At 39.6% G+C, this 20,042-nt stretch overlaps 1 protein-coding gene across 1 annotated transcript in view; it reads left to right on the forward strand.

Annotated features, from left to right (window-relative positions):
* The window catches only part of LOC137283586 (glutamate receptor ionotropic, NMDA 2B-like), a 55,986-nt gene that overhangs the window by 27,769 nt on the left and 8,175 nt on the right, over positions 1 to 20,042 (forward strand). Inside the window, exons 8-12 of the mRNA XM_067815164.1 lie at positions 930 to 1,056; positions 11,123 to 11,309; positions 11,788 to 11,913; positions 15,328 to 15,548; positions 19,271 to 19,431. Of these exons, the coding sequence (XP_067671265.1) occupies positions 930 to 1,056; positions 11,123 to 11,309; positions 11,788 to 11,913; positions 15,328 to 15,548; positions 19,271 to 19,431 (822 nt within the window). The remainder of the gene's footprint in view (positions 1 to 929; positions 1,057 to 11,122; positions 11,310 to 11,787; positions 11,914 to 15,327; positions 15,549 to 19,270; positions 19,432 to 20,042) is intronic.

The following is a 20,042-nucleotide window of genomic DNA, read 5'->3' on the forward strand; positions in this document are numbered from 1 at the left end:
AGAGAAGCCAATCGGGGTTGTTTGATTAAGTCGTAGCAAGGATGCTCCAATATCGAAGTTTTAATCGCAAGTCACCGTTTTATGGATGGAATTCCAATCATTTTATGATTGATTTTTGATTTGGAGATATAGTTCCTTTGGCAACCAATTAACACATTAAAATTGTTGCAGTATTAACGTAATATGCAGAACAAAATCAAAAGAAGGTTGTCGACGGTCTTTTCGTTGAGCCAATAAACCTAGCGCTTCTTCTGGAAAACAATTTGACATGTTATCTGCGCAGTGGTCCATGCTGATCCCGTGTTCTTGTTCCTTGTTTATTGCGACAAGTGTTAGATGCTGGCCTATCTGCCGAGATAATGTATTAACTAAATGTCGTGTGAATCAGTGCCTTATAGCCATGATGGAACGAATACTCGTTGTCCAAGAGTGGGATATTTGCCCGATGTACTCCAACACCGAAATGAACCTATTTACGCCGGTTCTTAGAGTGATATGTCACTAATAATCTCCCTAACGGCAAACCATGCTTGTATAATTACCATCCAAATCACAACATATCGTAATTCCGGAATGGCATGTGGGGCTATCATAGAAGCGATTCCTTACCAATTCCGGATCCATAAGGGACGTATTCTAAGATCCGCGTTGGATCCAACCGAAGGTCACGTTGGATTGTCATTACCGGCAGACAAGTTGATGCACTTTCGTTTACTTTCCATGCTCACTAAAATGTCATCATAGTAGATTAGATTACATTTTACAGACCTTTTCTTCAGTGATCGATTTTGTGTTAGATACATTTACAAATTCACTTTTGTTAAAGAGATTTGTGCCGAGCATATAGTGAATGTTAAAACGCGACCTAAATGAATGGTTACGACGAAGTGTTTTGGATTGCGTGTAACCATACCATTATTCTCTTTCAGATTGAGTAACGAGACTGAGACCATGTGCTGTACAGGATTAAGCATAGACCTGCTCTTCGAGCTTAGCGCGGAGCTTGAATTTGATTATGAACTGTTTGAAGTTTATGACGGACAATGGGGAGCGGAGGTAGGCTGTCATGAATCGTGTAGAATATCTCCACTTAATACTGTGGTGTTTTTGATGTACAAACTAAAGTATTATTTATAATGTATTGCAACACTTCCTCCAGAACCCATGAGATACACAATGGCTATTATTATGGATCGTTTGTGTGGTTGAGTGGGTGAGTGGTTGATGATGGGAATAGGTATAACTTCCAAAGTGGTTGATCCATAATTTCAAAACGGTTGATCTATTATAGTTGACATAGGATGATTTCCAAAATGGTTGATCTATGATTATTTCCAGAATGGGTGACCTATGACGATTTCGAAAATGGTTGAACCATAATTCTAAAATGGTTGATCTATGATTATTTCCAGAATGGGTGACCTATGAGGATTTCGAAAATGGTTGAAGCATAATTCTAAAACGGTTGATCTATGATTATTTCCAAAGGATTGGCTAATGAAGAAAATACTGAATTAAGATAATTTCCAAAATGGTTGAGCCATAATTTCAAAATAATCTATAATATGTTGATCTATAATTGTTTCCAAATGGGTTGACTTATGAAGATTACCAAAATAATGGTTCATCCATCTTTAACATTACCTTCAATGAATTTGTCACATGCAAATAAAAAAAAAGGAGAAAAAAGAAAAACTAAACCCCCATTTACAGGGGTTACAGGTCTCTCTGGATTGTATATTTAAATTTGGTTGGTGTGTTCAATTGGCAAAAGAATGAATCAACGAAAAACAACATTGATGCAGTAGTGCTTTCAGTTATTGTCTCTCTCCCGATCATAAAATCCCGATCTCTCTCCCGATCATAAAAATCTATTTACTTCTGTATTCCACCCGAACACCTCACTAATTTCATCTCACATCAAACCCGACTACAACCGCATATTTACCTCATCTAGATCGTCTAGACACTCCCTAATGTAAAGAAAATAGAGTATGTACAGTGCAAATCAACGCCCAAACACCACCTTGCTTTTGTCAAAGTTTGTCCCTGAAGACAACATCCTAAAAGGTGCGAAGGGAAAGCGTACTGATCCAGCAATGAAAACATATGCAGCGAAATCCTCACAATATCTGTATCGTTAATAACTACAATTATTTGATCTCGGCGAAACATTTCCGCGCTACAGGCCAAGATTAAATCCGAGAATCACGGCTTCCTCCGACTGACATGACCAATTCATTATTGTTCACCGTCAAAATTCCCCCGGGGCCTGCAAACCCCCGCTCAGGTGCAGGTTGCTGTGTGTTGAAGCCTCACGTCCCTTTCAGACCTGTATCGGGAATACTAAACACGTCCATTCTATTAACTTCCAGCGACTGAAATGCACTATTTGTCGTGCTTCGCTAAAAATGAACACATAAAAGATTTAAAGTGTCTTTATTATCCATTTACATCATTCTAAATGTCCATCGGTGTTCTGTTTGGACAACGTTCATCGTAACAGACGTATATGGCGTTTCTGTCATCTCCAATAACTGACACAAAGCTCCTACGTTTCGATGTGAAAAGGTTCATTTTCGAAAGCACTATTACTCCGGTCATTATTCAGACGGAAGCTCAACTTCCGAAACGATTTGATTCAAATCAATACTTCAAATACTTGCAGAAGACCACATGGGATTTGGCTCCCTGGGATAGTGGATAGAGCGCTGGTTCAATCTCCGGCAGCATCACACAGAACGAAATTATGACCTAAAGATGGCGCTTGTTGTTACCCCGCCTTGCACTTAGCAGAGGAATAGAACATGGGAGCTGGAGGAACCAGTATACGTATGTTGAGTCGGTATAATGTATAATTAGTTAGGTAGCCCGTGGCACGTAAAAATCAAGTCGGGGCAGTAAATTTCCACAGGCATTGGCCTGATTGGCTATTGAATTTTCATGATAGTGCTTTAACTTTTTGTAACGTTTCGTCTAGTTTCTACTTCCAAATTCCGGGCTTGTGAATTATTTTGTTGGACCGTGACATGGTTGTGTGCTCAGTATTAAATGGGATAGTACTATCAGACAGGCAATTATGCATACAAAGATCCTCTCATTTTAAGTTCTGGGTTTTCAAATCATGCGCATCGAAAGAGGTGACAATTAGGATCAGGTGGTCAGGTTTGCCGTCAAATCCCAGCGGCGTAGGTCGATGCTTGTGCAGTAGATCACTGGATTGTCTGGTCCCCTCGAGTATTTACAGGCCACCGCCCTAAAACCTGAATATTGCGTTAAACAACAAAGTCCCTCCTTCTCATTTAGTCACTCTTTTACACGTACAGCGCAACTTTTACCCAGATTTACCTGAACTCACCTGAAAGCACGCAGTAAAACAGACCCTGTTTATTATTCATTTAAATTGCAAAACTCTAAATTGCTAAATAAACGTAGAAGGGTTATTCCCACATTCCGACGTTCCATACCGCGAGTATACACTTACGTTTCCTTCATTCGTCAGTTTAAGAAATGGCTAAAAAAAATTGAAGATGAACTCTCTCAAATAACTGTCCTCGTTCATAACCCCTTTATTATCCCATTTACCCAGTGACCTGTACTCACTTTCCCTAGTAACTAATCCGGGAAATTGTGTATACATGTATACACGCTTAATCCATGCAGAAGCCAAAGAGACTGTTAAATTGACCATAGGTGTTTGAGACGACCCCTCTTCCGTAACTCATTTTCAGTTCCAATTTGCTTCACGACCATCACAGCAATGTCCTAGTTATTGTGAATACAGCTTAAAAATACATTCCTCAACTCATCGGCGAAATGCATAATAAATCGGGCGTTGCATTCAATATCGTTTCTGTGTCAGTGCAAGAACTGGGACGCATAACCCTTTCTGATGACTATCGACAGCAGAGCAATATTCAGAATACTAGATGAATATATTACATGTAGCAGAGCTAAATTCGGGGTACTTTTTAATGTCTTTATAAAATGTATCAACTGCGTGTATTCTGTTCTTCAACTCCTCCCATTATTAACAGTGTTGCTGGGCTTAGGGACTAAACCCCAACTCTCATACACTATTTTCTTATAATCTTGGGATAAATGGGTTTGGATATGTTTTAATCAGTGATGAAAGGATTGAAAAATATTGTTGTAACCAATTAATCCTTTCCAAATTATTAAATGGTTCCTTTTCAAAATATAACCATCCCTAAAGATTATAATAATTGATTCTGTAAGGAACAGACTGGGAATAAGGTGTGAAGTAAGAGGTCTCAATCATATTGGAATCCTTCTCTTCCTATTCACATTTTCTCTAAATGATACTTGTACATCTGGGTCAAGATAATATTAAGTCTAATGGAGTGGTTAGTCCTTATTTCCGACCGTGTTGTTTCACTGCGGTTGTATCTGATACCTCTGCTGCCTGAAGCTCATTCTCCAGGCTCAGTAACTGAGGAGGATTAACATTCCTATCAATCCAGTGACCAGCAGCACGAGCATCGATCTGCACAACTGGGAACCGATGACATATGTCAACCAAGTCAGTGAGCCTGACCACACGATCCCGTTAGTCGCCTCTTACGACAAGCATAATCGCCTTTAATGGCAGGCATGGGTTGCTGAAGGATTATTCTACCCCTGACCTTCACGGGTCTCCATATATATGTATCTAGCTTACTAGACTATCACGATTACCCTAAACATCTCCAAACCGTATTTTAAATCATTATTGAACCAACGAATGGAATAAGTTGATGGCATCATAAATTGTTTCACACCATTCAGTATAAACCAATGGTAAGTCTCCGTTTAATCATAACTGATAACATGGATTATTTAAGAGTAAGTCATCTTTAGTCCCTAGTCCTCAATAATAGAGTCACTGCCTTGCGTTTTTCCTTTGGCGTTACATGAAGAGGAGCTTGATATCGCGGTGTGAGTGCGTGCGTCCTTGTCTCTGCGTGCGTGCGTAAGTGCGTGCGCGATTTGTGGTTAAAGCGTCCGTCATGATTCTATTCTCTGCCTGGATACAATACGTGAAGCCCATTTCTGGTGTCACCAGTTGTGACGTTGCTGGAATATCGTTAAAGCGATCTCAGTATTATTACAGTGCAGCCACTAAACTGCAGTTCCGCCCCAGTGCATCCAATTATGCTTCTACAAGTAATCTCAGTCTCAGACAAATACATCTTCATACACATTAATCAATCCGAGACACGATAACAGACACGGTAACAGACACGGTAACAACAACTTCCATGCGCTTATGTCCTTTGGCAAGAGCCGTCCTTTGGGATCGGAACACGAACCCCAACTATCCATGCAGTCCACTGTACTACGGGTGTGGAAGGTATCGTCCACGGGTTCAGCAAGTTACTGGGAGGGTAGGAGTTGGGAGGGGTGGTGAGGATAGCCCTTGGGGGAGATGTTAATTATACCAAACCAAACTGGCAGTTATCCATAACTGCATCTTTATTAGCTTCTTTGTGGCGTGAATCGGTCAAACATTACGCTCTTTAAACACTGCCTTTATCTGGGGTCGTGCACACACATTCAAATAGAACTTGCGCTAATAGGTTCGTCTGCATTAACCTAGGATCTGTATGATACTGATTTGGTCATAATGGCCGTTACAGCACATTCGGCCAAATATTGATTTAAGTGCACTAACGCCAATGGTACGCCTATTCTAAAGTAAGGCACGTTTCTATTCAATGCCAAGCCGAGAGATGTGTCACATCCTCTCCATTTGTCGGCACCAGCTGCCTGTGGGCTCACTGATTAAAGCACTGTCTGGCACAGTTTACCAGTAACGGCGCGCATATGTCGAAGTTTCATCGTGTGTGGAATATATATTTTGGGATATGAAAGTACAAAAATAAAAGCAGCACATTCAGTCAGAGATGGAGGTTCGAATAGTCAACAGACGGACTATCAGAGGTCGCCGGATAAACGCCAGCCGAACGCTTTTGAATATTGATGACATGGTTAGACGTTCAATTAAGGGTTTTTTCAGCTGCGACGATTTATCTTAGATCTATGACCGCAGCTCATTTGTATACTTAAACATCCACTTATGAAATTAATTCGCCGCAAACAGCATGATGTAAAGACGCAAAAAAGTGAAAAACTCGTAACTTTTACTTTGTAAAACCATCAGCGCCTAAAATCTCCGGTGGTGATTCTGAAAAATATTCGAAGTGAGCCCGAGAGTGTAACAAGTCTTCATTTATCTCACGAAACAGATTCTGATGTGAGCAGATTGCTTTAAAAGTCGCTTGAAAGTATCTGAATGAATCATGGAAGGCACGAAATTGTCATTACTACGTCCCTAGAAGAGTTTTTTTAATGCAACAGTCATGAGCGAAAATATGTATGACCAAGTTTCGCTGCCAGACATTTAAGAATATGGAGGATCATGCGACAAAAACAGTCCTTGATCCTTTTTTGTCCTACAGTATCAAATACGTAGGATTATAAACCATATCCGATGGTGATCGATGGTTGAGTGAATGAGTGAGCTGAAAGTTTTAGTCAAATCGGCAATTTTTCAGTCATATCGTGACGACAAACAAGGTAAAATTTTAGAAAAAAAATGAATGTTACTTATAACCAAAGAAAAAGAACAAAAATCCTGTCAGCAAAGGATGGTAAAACAACTAGTATATCACAGATATCAGTTTAAAGGTAGTAATTTAAAACACTAAAACACATTAACTATTGATGAAAGTACAATGTGAAAACAGGCTATGTATTGCCAACAACTGAAGTGGATAGGGACTTACAGTAGTCTTGCTTCCTGGACTGACCCTAGCTGTTTTTTCCTCCGGGCGTTAGCAATATAGGTAAATCTAGCCATACATTAAAATAACATATATACTGGGATTGAAAACAGTCGCAGGGTGATCGATGATTATGTGTTCATAAGGTAACCGCATCCTGTTCTACTGGTGACGTCAGTCACAAACACATCCAAAGGCAAATCAACTATTCCTCTGAGAAGCAAACCAAAACAAATGATTAAGGTCCTGAACCTTTATTAAAATTTAAGACCAATCGAGTTGGATGTATACTACTCTCAATGAGTGAGTGCGTTTAGGTTTAAACTGGTTTGAGGAATATTCTAGCAATATCACGGCGTCGGACACCAGAAAAGTACACACATTGTACCCATGTGGGGACTCGAACACGGGACTTGCGTGACGAGCGAACGCTTTAACCACAAGGCTACCCCACCTCCTCTACTGTCAATGAAATCCTTACAAAGGCAACATGGTCAGTTGTGCTTAAACAGACATAGGTACTTCATTGTGTTCTCGGCTGAAAAAACGCACGAAACTGGCACGTGTTGTGTCGAGGTGTACATTGCAAAGTGAAAAAAAGTTTAAGATTTGGATATATTCTTTATGGGCTATATCTTCTGCAAGGTCTAAATAAGAAATGATTTGCCTACACACGTAACCTTTTATATTTGACTCAGTGATGTCTGTATGCATTCTAAGCAATTGTGTTTGTGTAATGCACATGGGTCAGGTTTGCTTTGCGTGATGCACGTGGATCAGGTTTGCTTTGCGTGCCGCACGTGGATCAGGTTGGCTTTGCGTGCCGCACGTGGATCAGGTTTGCTTTGTGTGATGCACGTGGATCAGGTTTGCTTTGTGTGCCGCACGTGGATCAGGTTTGCTTTGTGTGATGCACGTGGATCAGGTTTGCTTTGTGTGATGCACGTGGATCAGGTTTGCTTTTCGTGATGCACGTGGATCAGGTGTTCTTTGCGTGATGCACGTGGATCAGGTGTTCTTTGCGTGATGCACGTGGGCCAGGTTCTCTTTGCGTGATGCACTTGAATCAGGTTCTCTGTATCTGTGTCACGATGGTTTATGCAGTGTGGTGTCCTTGGGTATTTTCTATCATTACACGCATCGAGCCAGAATCAAATGTGTGTAGATGTAAAGCCAAACCTTAAACGTTTTCATTCCATAGCAACATCTTTTTAAGGCACACCTCTTTAGGTTTCCTCATAACACAGCGATGTCATCATGTTGTCGAACAGACAGTAACATACAGACAGTAACATTCCACTGACAGAGCCAACCAATCCTCTACGTCGAGCACCAGGCAGGGTAACATCAAGTACCTTTTATGGTCTTATCTCGTGATGCGACTGGAATCGATTTGGAGTCGTCCGCATTCCGGACATACATTTCATCCACTCGATTTCATAGGACTGTAAGAGACACACATTAGTGGTTTTAGAGTGTATGTTTAGAGTTCGCGTTTAAAGGTTTTGCAAATGTAAACGTATTTTGTGTTATATATTTTGTCTGTACAAATGATGATGCAAAAGGTTATGAAAAGATGTGCATATCTGTGTTTATAACGACAAAATTATCCAAATTGGGCATCACCCGATATGTACATTTGATGTTCTTGGGGGATCGCTTTGCGTCGAAATTAGGATTCCTACCATATTTTGAGTTCTTATCGAAATTATTTTGCGACAGGAAGCCTTTGAACGCCTCCAAACACACGGGACGTGTGGCGTAGGTTAGTATTATCATCACTTAACATCAAATGCACTCTTTACAAAATCGCAAGAATCTCTACAGAAATCAAACTCCAACGTTATCAACTGTTGATCGTCTATAAATCAATAACTCTATGATTAAACAACAGTATTAACTAGATATTGAAATGCTTTGACAATTCCAGTCTTGAATGCATCTTGAGTACATATTGAAGTAAGAAGTGTGACTTGGTTTTTGTTCTCATCAGGTAAGGCTGAAAATACCCGATTACATTTCTTTCGAGATGCTCTTGGGTTTGCGAATTTTCGCACCAGACAACGCGTTTGCGTTTCCTTCTGAACGTTTGCTGCGTACAGTGAATGCAAACCATCCATTTCAATTGCAGCGTTTTTGTTGACACTTTTACTTTTAAATTAGGTTAGGTTTTGATGGGAAGTCTCAGAGCAGCGTAGCTGTAACACTCACTGGCTTCCTGTGTGATAGATGTGTAGTACAGGAAGATGGCTCATAGTGTCATCACTTATCTCTTAAACAAAAACGCCATGCTATTTATTCTGTGACACACTCTCTAGGAAAGAGGATATTTTACAGAGCTGAACCAATTCTAAATCGTTGAATTAGTACTTGAATCCCCTGCATCAAAATTAAGATTTATCAAGACGCGCTTGTTTTTAGCAATTAATATACATTAACCATGCTGATGATCCATACAAATAGTATCACTGTTCATGTCTCACTTCAGTGACACAAACTGTGTCTGTTTTATGTATGGCAACTTGTTTTTCATGTTTGTAATAATAGAATGAATGACAAGTGTTTACGTCAGCAGTGGTCCAACACAGTAATATAGCTTAATTGTGGGTTGGGGTTAGTAGGTTATAGAATATAGCGAATAAGACCCAAACGTGATCGTAGTTCTGTGAGTATGTATGCACACACACATACACACATACACACATACACACACACACACACACACACACACACACACACACATACATACATACATACATACATACATACATACAAGTACTGTGGTCTTGAAGGTCATGTAAAACAACGTTAACCCGTTCAAAGTGATAAAGGCGACAAGACTCCCTCCTTAATCGTATGAAATATGTGCTAAAAGCACAGCCCATTCAATGGTTCCAGTTCGATCAAGTCGTCATTGACATGCATGCAATGCATCGTGTCCAATAAAATTCAACCCTTCAACTGAATGAAGAAAACGGTAACTCCAAAGAGGCCATGTTATAGTTTCTGACAAAGCAGGATATTGGATAGTGACACGTCTGCTCCAATCAGTCAAGATCAGCTTATCCAGGAAGTACACTGTAATCACCAAGGCAATGACAAATGTTTTTCGGATTACCCTCCGGCACCACCTCAATCATACTTGATATATACCTTTAACCCATATGATATTCACATCATTCAAATTAATATCATCAATGTAACACGACACACCGATTAAACAGATCAAACTTGAATGATTTACACTTGCACGACATGGTTCAAGTTGTGAAGAAGTACTGGTAACCTCAATATTTCTCAATAATTCAAAAACACCTTAAGATTAACTGTGAATTGCATGGGTTTGGATTTCTGTTGCTGTTTTTCGAGACAGCCTCTGAACGTCTGTTTTCTAACAGTGACCATTAGATGTCATTGGTATCACTCGTAAGGAGTTAAATTATGTGTAGGCTTCATTCACACTGGAATTTTCCACATGCAGCACATAGCCATGGCAGGGTACGTTTCTGTAATTCGATTTTGATTACGGTACGTTTACACATACAGAAAAATACCTGTGGTACATTTCTATATGTCGTGCCAACCCCAATACCAGTCGCAGTATTTTTTTAGAAGTTGTTAAATTCTTATTGTACTTTTTATACATAATACATCTTATTCTGTTTAGCGAAGAGGGAAAACACTAGCTGGGAACAATGATAAATTGCCCACATGTGATGATTGTAATGGAAACTGTAGAGGACAGAAATATTGTGTCATACATGTGCCATCAACACGACACAGATATCCTTCTTGAGGTTGCACGGTGCTTTTAGAATCTCATCAAGATTGCAATAAAAGCTAAATTTCTGTTGGATGCTGCAGCGGAAATCGATAATGTCACAATTTACTTTCATTCTAAGTCTTCATTCTAGTTAATAACTCTCCTGATGATTACGAACGCGCAAAGATAACATCTGTAAAACTGCAGCTTGATATTGGTTAACCATCATGTCAAACTACGAGGTTTCTGTATTAAGCTTCTACAAATACGTTTTGTAAGGACAATTTGTGTGCAGCTGGTGCCACCGAGAGAGAAGGACGTGTTTACCCTCTTGGTAAACACCTGGCGTCATCACTGATTTCCAATGATCCCACTGTTTTGCTTTTTTCAATCTGGATCTGTTTCCGTACATAGCCGAGACTGATTATTTTCTCGCGTATTAAACATCCGTATCTAGAGCGTATTTTGGATGGCATACGGATAGAATAGAATAGAACAGACCAAGTATATATGGATGACAACTTCTAGATGAAGATAAGATGACGTGACATAACCTGAAAGTCATTCATTCAAGGTCAACAAAGAGTGGAACGGATTGGTTCGGGTACTCCTGGACAAGAAAGCGGATATGGTCATCACGTCCCTAAAGATCAACCCAGAGAGAAGTACAGCTGTAGACTTCTCTGTACCATTCTTAAAGACTGGGATCACCATCATCGTCTCCATCCGTGACGGGGCCATATCACCTACAGCCTTACTCGGTATGGGTAGTAATAATGTCTATTTGTACTGAGATTCCATTCACAAAGGTGCATTCACAAGGCTCTACAATATACACAGATTACAATACAAAAGATACATTTCACATTTTGTACCACATATTTCCTTTTTATGGCAGTGCCACAGAGGCCAAATCTACTGTAAAAATTCTTTTGGAGTGTTTTTATTGTGGAAATTATTGAAGTCAATAAACCTAGAACTCTTTCCTGACAATACATCTCTATTACGTCTTCGAGAAGGCAAGACAGAAACTTTCTGTCACAAGGTCATTATGAAAAACGCGTGGAATGGAATTATCTGTTGATGATAGGAAGCCTTTGCCTTTGAAGTATTTGTTTGAATTATCACTGGAGCCATGACGAACAACACAAAACCACAAAATCGGTTTGTTTTCCAAATAACGTTGTTCCCAATGGCTTCAGAAGTAGAATAGCAATCAACATCAATGTATGTTTATAGAGCCCTACGACTACCCATCGTGGTGCTTCATACTGCTGTTCAGCGTCCATGCCACTGGGGCCTCCATCTTCATCTTCGAGTGGCTCAGTCCCTACGGTTTAGACAGGGGCAGCGCATTATCTAAGGGTAAGTATCATGTGTTACAGAGGCAGCTGCTTATCTTTTGCAATTTAGTACTGGCTTGTGGTTAGTCACTTGAGACAGTATCTAAATGACATACTGGCCTTCATGTAAATACTGTGATTTTAAGGAGTGGTTGGTTGTACAGGACCAGACTGAATTATCAGGATGTTATCACAGTGTTCGGGAGAACCGTGATTGGTTTTCTATAACGAACTGGACCGTACATTTGTCTTATTTTTGACAGTATTGCGAGAGCAGAGCACATGTGGTGTTGTAATAATTCCGTGTTATCAACATGACATATGATGGGCGACATCTTAGATTTGCGAAAAACATTTCACACATCATCTAAATTGCAAGACAGGCTAAACAGCGATACTAATTAGGCCGCTGCTGCGAAAGTCGATAATTTTACACTTTACTTTCATTGTCAGTAATCAGAATAGTTAATAACTATGCTAACGACGAAAGTCCGTCTAGTTGATTGTAATGAGATGTTAAAGTCATCTGTATTCTAACCATCAAAGGAACAGAATGCATTTGAATAGGGATAATCGCTCCCAAATGACCGAGAAATCGGCGACAAGCTCCAATGTTATGAATTTCAAGGCAAGAAAACACTGTGCACATTAGCATACTGCTTCATACATTTTCTAGTAGCTGGATGTAATAAATAAGGATGTCTGGGGCTTGTGTCCCCGCGAGACAGGTAAAGAGTGGGGCAGCGACAGTCCCTTCGGTTGAAAGTGTCAGGTTGACTAACTTCAAGCTGTGGAGTTGGCAGTCGATGTCCCTTGTTGGGGCTGCAAATGTCATCCATGATGCCGTGAACTCAACAACGTGGTGATGTGTCATTCGTAACCCCGAGGACATTCCTCACTGAATTGTTTCTTATGTACAGAGCAAGGGAAGTCAATCACGTATGCCGATGATTATTTCAGTGAACCCTATGATAACGCATTATGGATGGATGAACAGTTTCTGTTATGATGGGATACAGAAAAAAATGAAAACACCTCGTCGGTGCTAATGGCTTGTGAATAGATAATTGCTTCTGGAGCGATCGCAAACACTTTGATGCTCTCGATATAATGACAAACTGAACAAATATTCTTGACGAAAAAGGTTTCTAAAAAAGAAGAATTATTCATGCTGACTCACTCCAGGTTATTTAAATTGAAAATCAGTTTTGTCAAGAAAGTTAAGCTTAACACTCATACAATACAATACTCGGGACATAAGGCTTTCGCTAAGTTGCACATGTTGTGGAAACGGTGGTTCAGTTTTATAATGTTATCGCTCCTGAAAATGTACGTGAACATACATGCATTAACAATTTCCAGCGTCAGTATCTGAAAAGTGCACTATATGAAAACGTTTTGGTCCCTTTCATGCATGTAAGTGGCAAGGTAGATATATCTCTTACTGGCAACATAGCAAAGATATGGCATCGAACAAGCTGCCACTAGAGCCTTTCCTGTGAACATATCAAACGTTTAGGCCACATGACGTAAAATATGTACCACAAGAGACTTTGTCCACCTTTTCGTAGCTCCTCGAGACTATGGTCGTCCATTCTTCAAAACCATCTTGCAGATTAATGTACCCTGGGCACTGTAGCTCAGTATTGTTTTTCCGGTTGAATAGATTTCACTGCCACTTGATGCTGATAGACTACTCTTTTTATTATTTCTGCACCGATGCAACTACTTTCCAAGAGGGCAGTAGTAATATATCCTGATAATTAACACTACCGCTACAGGGACACAGTACTAGAAAACGGATGAGAGGTTTTTTCGGTCAGTTGGCTTTGTTATGATTTCGTTTGGGCTCTCAAATTTTGTGCGTGAATAATCTGTTTGCACTTGCAAAAGTGCAAATGTTCACTGACGTTTGGATATAATCTTTGTTTCTTCTAGCTGAAGAAAACAGAGAAAGTTACGTCTTGTTTTTAAGTCCTCTTGGACTTGTCTGTGTTGCGTGTTTTTATTGATCAGAGTAGGAGATGATCTTCAGGAGTTTATTTTTTGTTGACGCTTAAGGTCAGGCACGACGTCGTCCTCACAAATTGAGAATTGCGGGAGGTAACTGATAATTTCCTTTTCTTTTCGACCTTTCTTTTGGTGTGTGAAAAAATACTAGTTTTTCATTGGCGGAGAAAATGTAGTGCGCATAGTTAGGTTGGTTAGCTGAAGTAAGATATCCAAAGGGTTTCAGTTAATTGTTTTTCACTCCCGTACCATTATGCTGAGCATTGTTTATGTGATATGTTGTCCGAGAGAGCTTACTAGTGAAGATGTGAAAACGATTATGTACTTTAATCTTCAACTTAATGACATCAAAGATTCTTTAGAAAATTTATCTGAGAGAGTAGAGCTCTTACACTACATAAAAGCATTTACATACATCGCCTGAGTATGGCAAAAGCAATCAATAGCAGGATGTTTGAAAGCGGCTATAGATGGTTTAAAGAGGGAATATTCTTGGCATTCCATTTGGGAGGTGTTGGTAATGTGAAGTTGATGATCAAATACTTTCTAGCAAATTCATTGTTTTTTCTTTAACCTCGCACTCAGCAAAATTCCAGCTTTATGACTGCGGAGGGTAAATAATCGTGTCTGGACCAAGCATTCTAGTGGTTAACATCACAAGCATCGATCATGCGAATGGGATGTGACGATATGTCTGCCATACCGTTAGTCCCCTCTTACGAGGAGCATGGAGATCAGTTCTAAGCTGGATCTGCCCTCGTTCAAGCAAGAAGAATCCTCAACGTACCTTGTATACTTCTTCGTATGACTCTTGAAACGTTGTTTGTTCACGTTGTTTGTCTTTCAAATCCTTGGTGGGAGTTGACAGTTCTCTTTAGTGTTGTATTTAAACGTGATAAATGTGAACACATCCCATTGTGCGAGACAAAAAAAACCCCGAACATAATAAGGCTTTCTTCTGTACATGTTCTGCAAGAATTGAGCATGAACTGCACTTTATTCAGTAGCATCTCTTCAGTGTTCGGAATATATGCAAAGGATAACTTATAGAAAACGTCTGAAGAAGAATATAGATTCTTTGACATGTTCTTTAATGCTTCCACATCAGCTATTCTTAGATCTAAAGTGATATTTGATCCACGTAGTGGATACTTTAAATGATGCCTGTATTTCAAAATTTAAATGTTTGAATTTTAATATTTGACATTTTCATGAAAAATGAAAAAGTGGAAAAGAAAGGTGTAAATGGGGAACTGAGTCGACCCCTCAATGTACCTCGCTCTTCCCGTAGGACAATATAAGTTGTTCACTGGTAACGAGGGGGCCATGGGTTCATGTGCCCTCGAGGTTTGTTTATGTCGAACAAAGTTGCTTTTCAGCAGGTTCCATTTACAGTCTGAGAACCCCACGGCTCATGTCATTTCAGATCATAAGTTCTCATTGTTCCGGTCCCTATGGCTGATCTGGGCAATGTTGTTCAGCGCGGCCGTGACAACCGACACACCTCGGGGTATCTCCAGCCGCTTCCTTGGGAACATGTGGGCTCTGTTTGCTCTTGTGTTCCTGGCCAGCTACACTGCCAACCTTGCGGCCTTCATGATCACCAAGAAGGAGTACTACGACCTGTCTGGTATCCAGGACTGGAGGGTATGTGAATGAATAAATGAATGAATGGAGGGAAGAAAGGAAGAAAGAAAACCAGATTTTTTCTAATACAGGTCTACATTTTGATGTCATTGTTGTAAGAGAATGAGCATGTTGTTGCATGTTGGTGTATGCTACCCTCATGTTTCAGGAAACTAGCTACTGCAAACCCAGTCCCATGCCAAATGTCACCCTTATACATCTAAGACATCATGCTAAAACGACAGCACAACACATAGAAAGACACGGTCAGCTATGATTACCTGCTGCATGTACAAGAGCAAAACATGAAAATGTAACACAAACGCATCCAGGAACATCCGCCATGGTCTCAGTCTACACTGGATCCTTTGTTGGTGTAGAAACGATGACGAGTTGGTGATAGGCGACTAATGGGATGATTAGAGCAAACATGACTTGTTTGGTTTGCTTGTTGTTAAACGTCACATTCCGCAATCCAGCCATATGGATACGGCCTCTAAATAATCAAGGCTGGACTAGATAACTCAGTGATCAACAGCATGAACATGAACCGAGATACAGTGGCATCCGTTAACGAAGTCAGCTAGGCTTACCACTCGATCCCGTTAGTCATGACAAGCATGGTTCAGGAAAGACAAATTCTAACCAGGATCTTCGCGGGTATGGAACAAAGTGTTGTGCGTCTTGACTGTGATCGCAGTCATTTTGTATAAATTTGAGTATACCGTTACTAACAAGATTCAGTAATACCCGTGCATGTCATAATCATCCCTGTCTGAGACGAAATCGTCATCTGATCATGCAGATCGAATCCAAAATTCATTCCCATTATGATTCTTGGTTTGTTATAATCATGTCCCGTTGGTTTCATCAAAGTGGTAGGTAAATGTTTAGTTTAGGTTTGTCTCACGCAGTACGCTCATGCACCAAGCTGTAATCGAAATACCACCAATTCGTCGTTTGTGATATGAAAGACAGTTTCTAGAAAACGTAATATGCAATCTCATGTGGGCACGATTTCATCTTTTGGAACAACTTAACAGAATCTGGTGTAGAATGTGAAATTTTGGAATTTGATTTGGAGGCTCTGAAACGAGACAGCTGCTTGTGGATATAAAATGAATAACGGATATCTTTCATACATTAAGCCATGTAAGCCTTTTTGATCAACTGGTATAGACAGGTCTTTTCATAGAAGATTCATCTAAGGATACAGCTCTGAAGAACGTTAATCAACAGCAATGTATCAGCTCATAATGTTCCTTAGATCTGAAGTCTAAAACCACTTGATACTTACATACAACAAAACATTCTTACCAAGTTTTCCAATTAGGATGAAATTGTCATGTTACTGTTCATGTGAAATCATCATATCTGAGGGACGTCTATTTCTCCAGTAACGCCTGTACGGTGATAATTCAATACTGGCTTTTATACTGTCATCAGGAGTATGCAAATCCTGTATATGAAGTGATTGCGTGCTGCGCCTCAGCTCCACAAACCCAGTCTAGACAGAAACTGGGAGGGAAAAGGAGTATAAACTATAATCACTTACTGGTGTTAGATTGTCATGTGCTATGATAGAACACGCAAAGCATCACCTACGAGCTGAACAGGAGCTCGGAGTTCAATTGATACATCAATATAGCGACACATCATCTCTTCTTGGTGAGTTTCATTGTTAGAATGTAAATATTACGTCTCCCTACACACTGCTACAACCTTATAGTCGATAATTGTAATCACACAATATTTGGAGAAATACTCTGCGTGCGTTTTTTTTGTACACATTGTAGAAGCAACAAAAGTGATGAAACTGTAACGCGGAAATTGGTAAATAACGAAACTGAAGATGGTAATCCATGGCATGCGATCTCGACAGTTGTCGGTCCTTGGGTTAATTTTAAGTTTTAAAATTACTTGGGTAAATGAGTTTATCAATAACTGAACAGTACGTGCTACATGTATATCCTGTATACAGAGTTTGTTTTTAGTTTTTATTACTGACGAAATAACATATTGAACTGCTAAGATAAGGCGCAAAGCCAAGCTTTTACGACGTGGGCTAAATGGAGGCTGATGCGTGTAGAGTTTTGCAATATATGTGACACAAGTATGTAGAATGAACTGGTTTTTCACTGCAGAATGTAATTGTCACAATAAAATTAGAAACTGTACTTACCAACAAAAAATGCTACGTACCACCAGTGAAGATCTGGGTCTTCAGTAATTACGTGCTTGCCTTAAGAGGCGACTATCTGGTTCGCGAATCTGACTACACTGAAGTATGTCATCATATCGACTGACGTTCATGATGTCAATCATTGGCTCGTGTGGTCGCGACTCGGCTATTTAAAGGGTTATATAGCTGGAATCGCTGAGTAGGGCGTTAAACTACAAACAGCAAAATGCTGGTAACCTCTTTGATTGTCATGTTTGAAGTTGACAGGTATAAAAAAAGACACACTATTTAGCAGGAATGGCAATGATGCTTGACAACGGCACAAGTATCTGTAACAAAACGTCACACTCACGCAGAAAAGAATTTTTTTAACAACATTGCAGAAGCTGGCGAGTCAAAACTGAAGAACTTTCTCTTTGACAACTTCTTATCAACATTTAAGCTTCATATGGAGTAAGAATCTACATTGAAACGTCGCTCTCTGAATAAACAGGAATCTGTCATTCATGAAGTTGCATGCCTCGTGAGAAAATTTGTGATCTATATAGTTTGTCTATTGTAATAAAATTCTGGTTTCATTCCATAAGAAAAAAATATCTGGAACTAGGTAAGTATCTGTATGACAGTTATGAAAGCGAGGAAATGTGTGCCTAGTATAACCTTTGTTCATGAACCACGCTATTGTTGACAGTTTGTATGTGGGCCAGTGAACAACTACAACTGGTAAACTTCAAACTTCAGACATTTGTGAATAATGCTTCCTTAAGCCATATTTAATATCCACATCTCTTAATTACGTCTTCGGACCTTCACAACCACCCAGGGATTTGTATTTTCTATGTTTAATGTAATTGAGTAGTGTCGAAGTAAAATGCCTTGTAAGTGAATTCAATTGCTATTCCCCAAACCCACGGATATCCGTTTTGGATTAAAAAACAATACCGAGCAGAAAAATAACTGACGCCTAGTGGTTTTGTAGATGTGGTAATTACAATGTTTTGTGGTTGCATGCGCTTAACACATTAATTTCGTTAATGAGTACCGAGGCACCATCTGTTACTGCGTACAGTGCATTTATTTGAAGTGCAGTTTGCCTAACATTCGTTGGTAATATGTGGACCAGCACAAATGATTCTGCTTAGCAGACAGAATAAACAAGGAATGGTCTTGCAAATGCACCTGCAAGGATCGAACGGATTGTTACATTTGTCGTAAATCCAATACTTCAATCCAGGTACAGTACCTGCTGTGTAATCCCAAATAAGTCCTGATGGTAGAACGTACATATCAGTTTCTTTCTAATCTGCAAGTCACAGTTGGATAGATGACAACATCAATGTTAAACGTGTGTTGAAAATTGCTGTATACTTATGGCGAATTTATAGTTCGATCAAAAACATTTCCAGGGTGACTTGCGTTTGCATAAATGCGAAAACTATGGCTTTCAAAATTGTAATTTGAATAATTTGTGTTGACTGCACTGTCGACCAATCCTTCAACGGTGACAATAGTTATATACATGTACATTGTATGAATAAAAATAAGCAAACTCCTATTCCAGCTCCAAAACCCAAAGGCGATGAAGCCACCATTCAAATTTGGTACAATTCCTAATGGCAGCACCGAGACGAACATCAAGAGCAACGACCCCGAAATGTACCAGTACATGAGACGCTACAACAGACCGTCCGTAGCCGAAGGCATCAAGGCGGTCACACGACAGTAAGTCAACACCTACCTAACGGGAACCAATATATATATATCACCTGTTTCCTCCTTGACTTCATCAATCACGTAAATGCAGTATCCCTACCCATATATATAGGTAATCATTTACGTGATTGATGAAGTCAAGGAGGAAACAGGTGATGAAGAGAAATTAAGGGAAATTTACGACAATTTATTCCTTCCATTCCTTTGGAAAAGTTACATCTTCATGCATTTATACTACTGTTTTGCATTTTTAGTACTTACTATGCCTTGCCTAGCGGTATGCTAGCAAATTGGAATTGATTTGATAGCAGCACGGAATACCCCCTCCTTTCTGCACGAGTTTATGTATGGCTAAGCGAAAAATGACACGGATAATACTGAATTGATTATAATCGGAAATTAAGATTCTTGGAAGTGTCGAAAGTTTTTCATATTAAGTTTGAAAGAAAAACGAATTTAAAATTTAATCTTAAGATGATACAGATTTTATTGCAAGGCTATGCATCATTATCTTTAATGCAATACATACGAAACGAAATGCAAATATTCTCAGTGTTGTTACTCACATTATCAAAGGTCTGATAATTTAGAATGTATCAGTTCCATCTTAAGTAGAATGA

Source organism: Haliotis asinina, chromosome 5 (assembly GCF_037392515.1).
Source record: "Haliotis asinina isolate JCU_RB_2024 chromosome 5, JCU_Hal_asi_v2, whole genome shotgun sequence".
Classification (NCBI taxonomy): Eukaryota; Metazoa; Mollusca; class Gastropoda; order Lepetellida; family Haliotidae; genus Haliotis; species Haliotis asinina.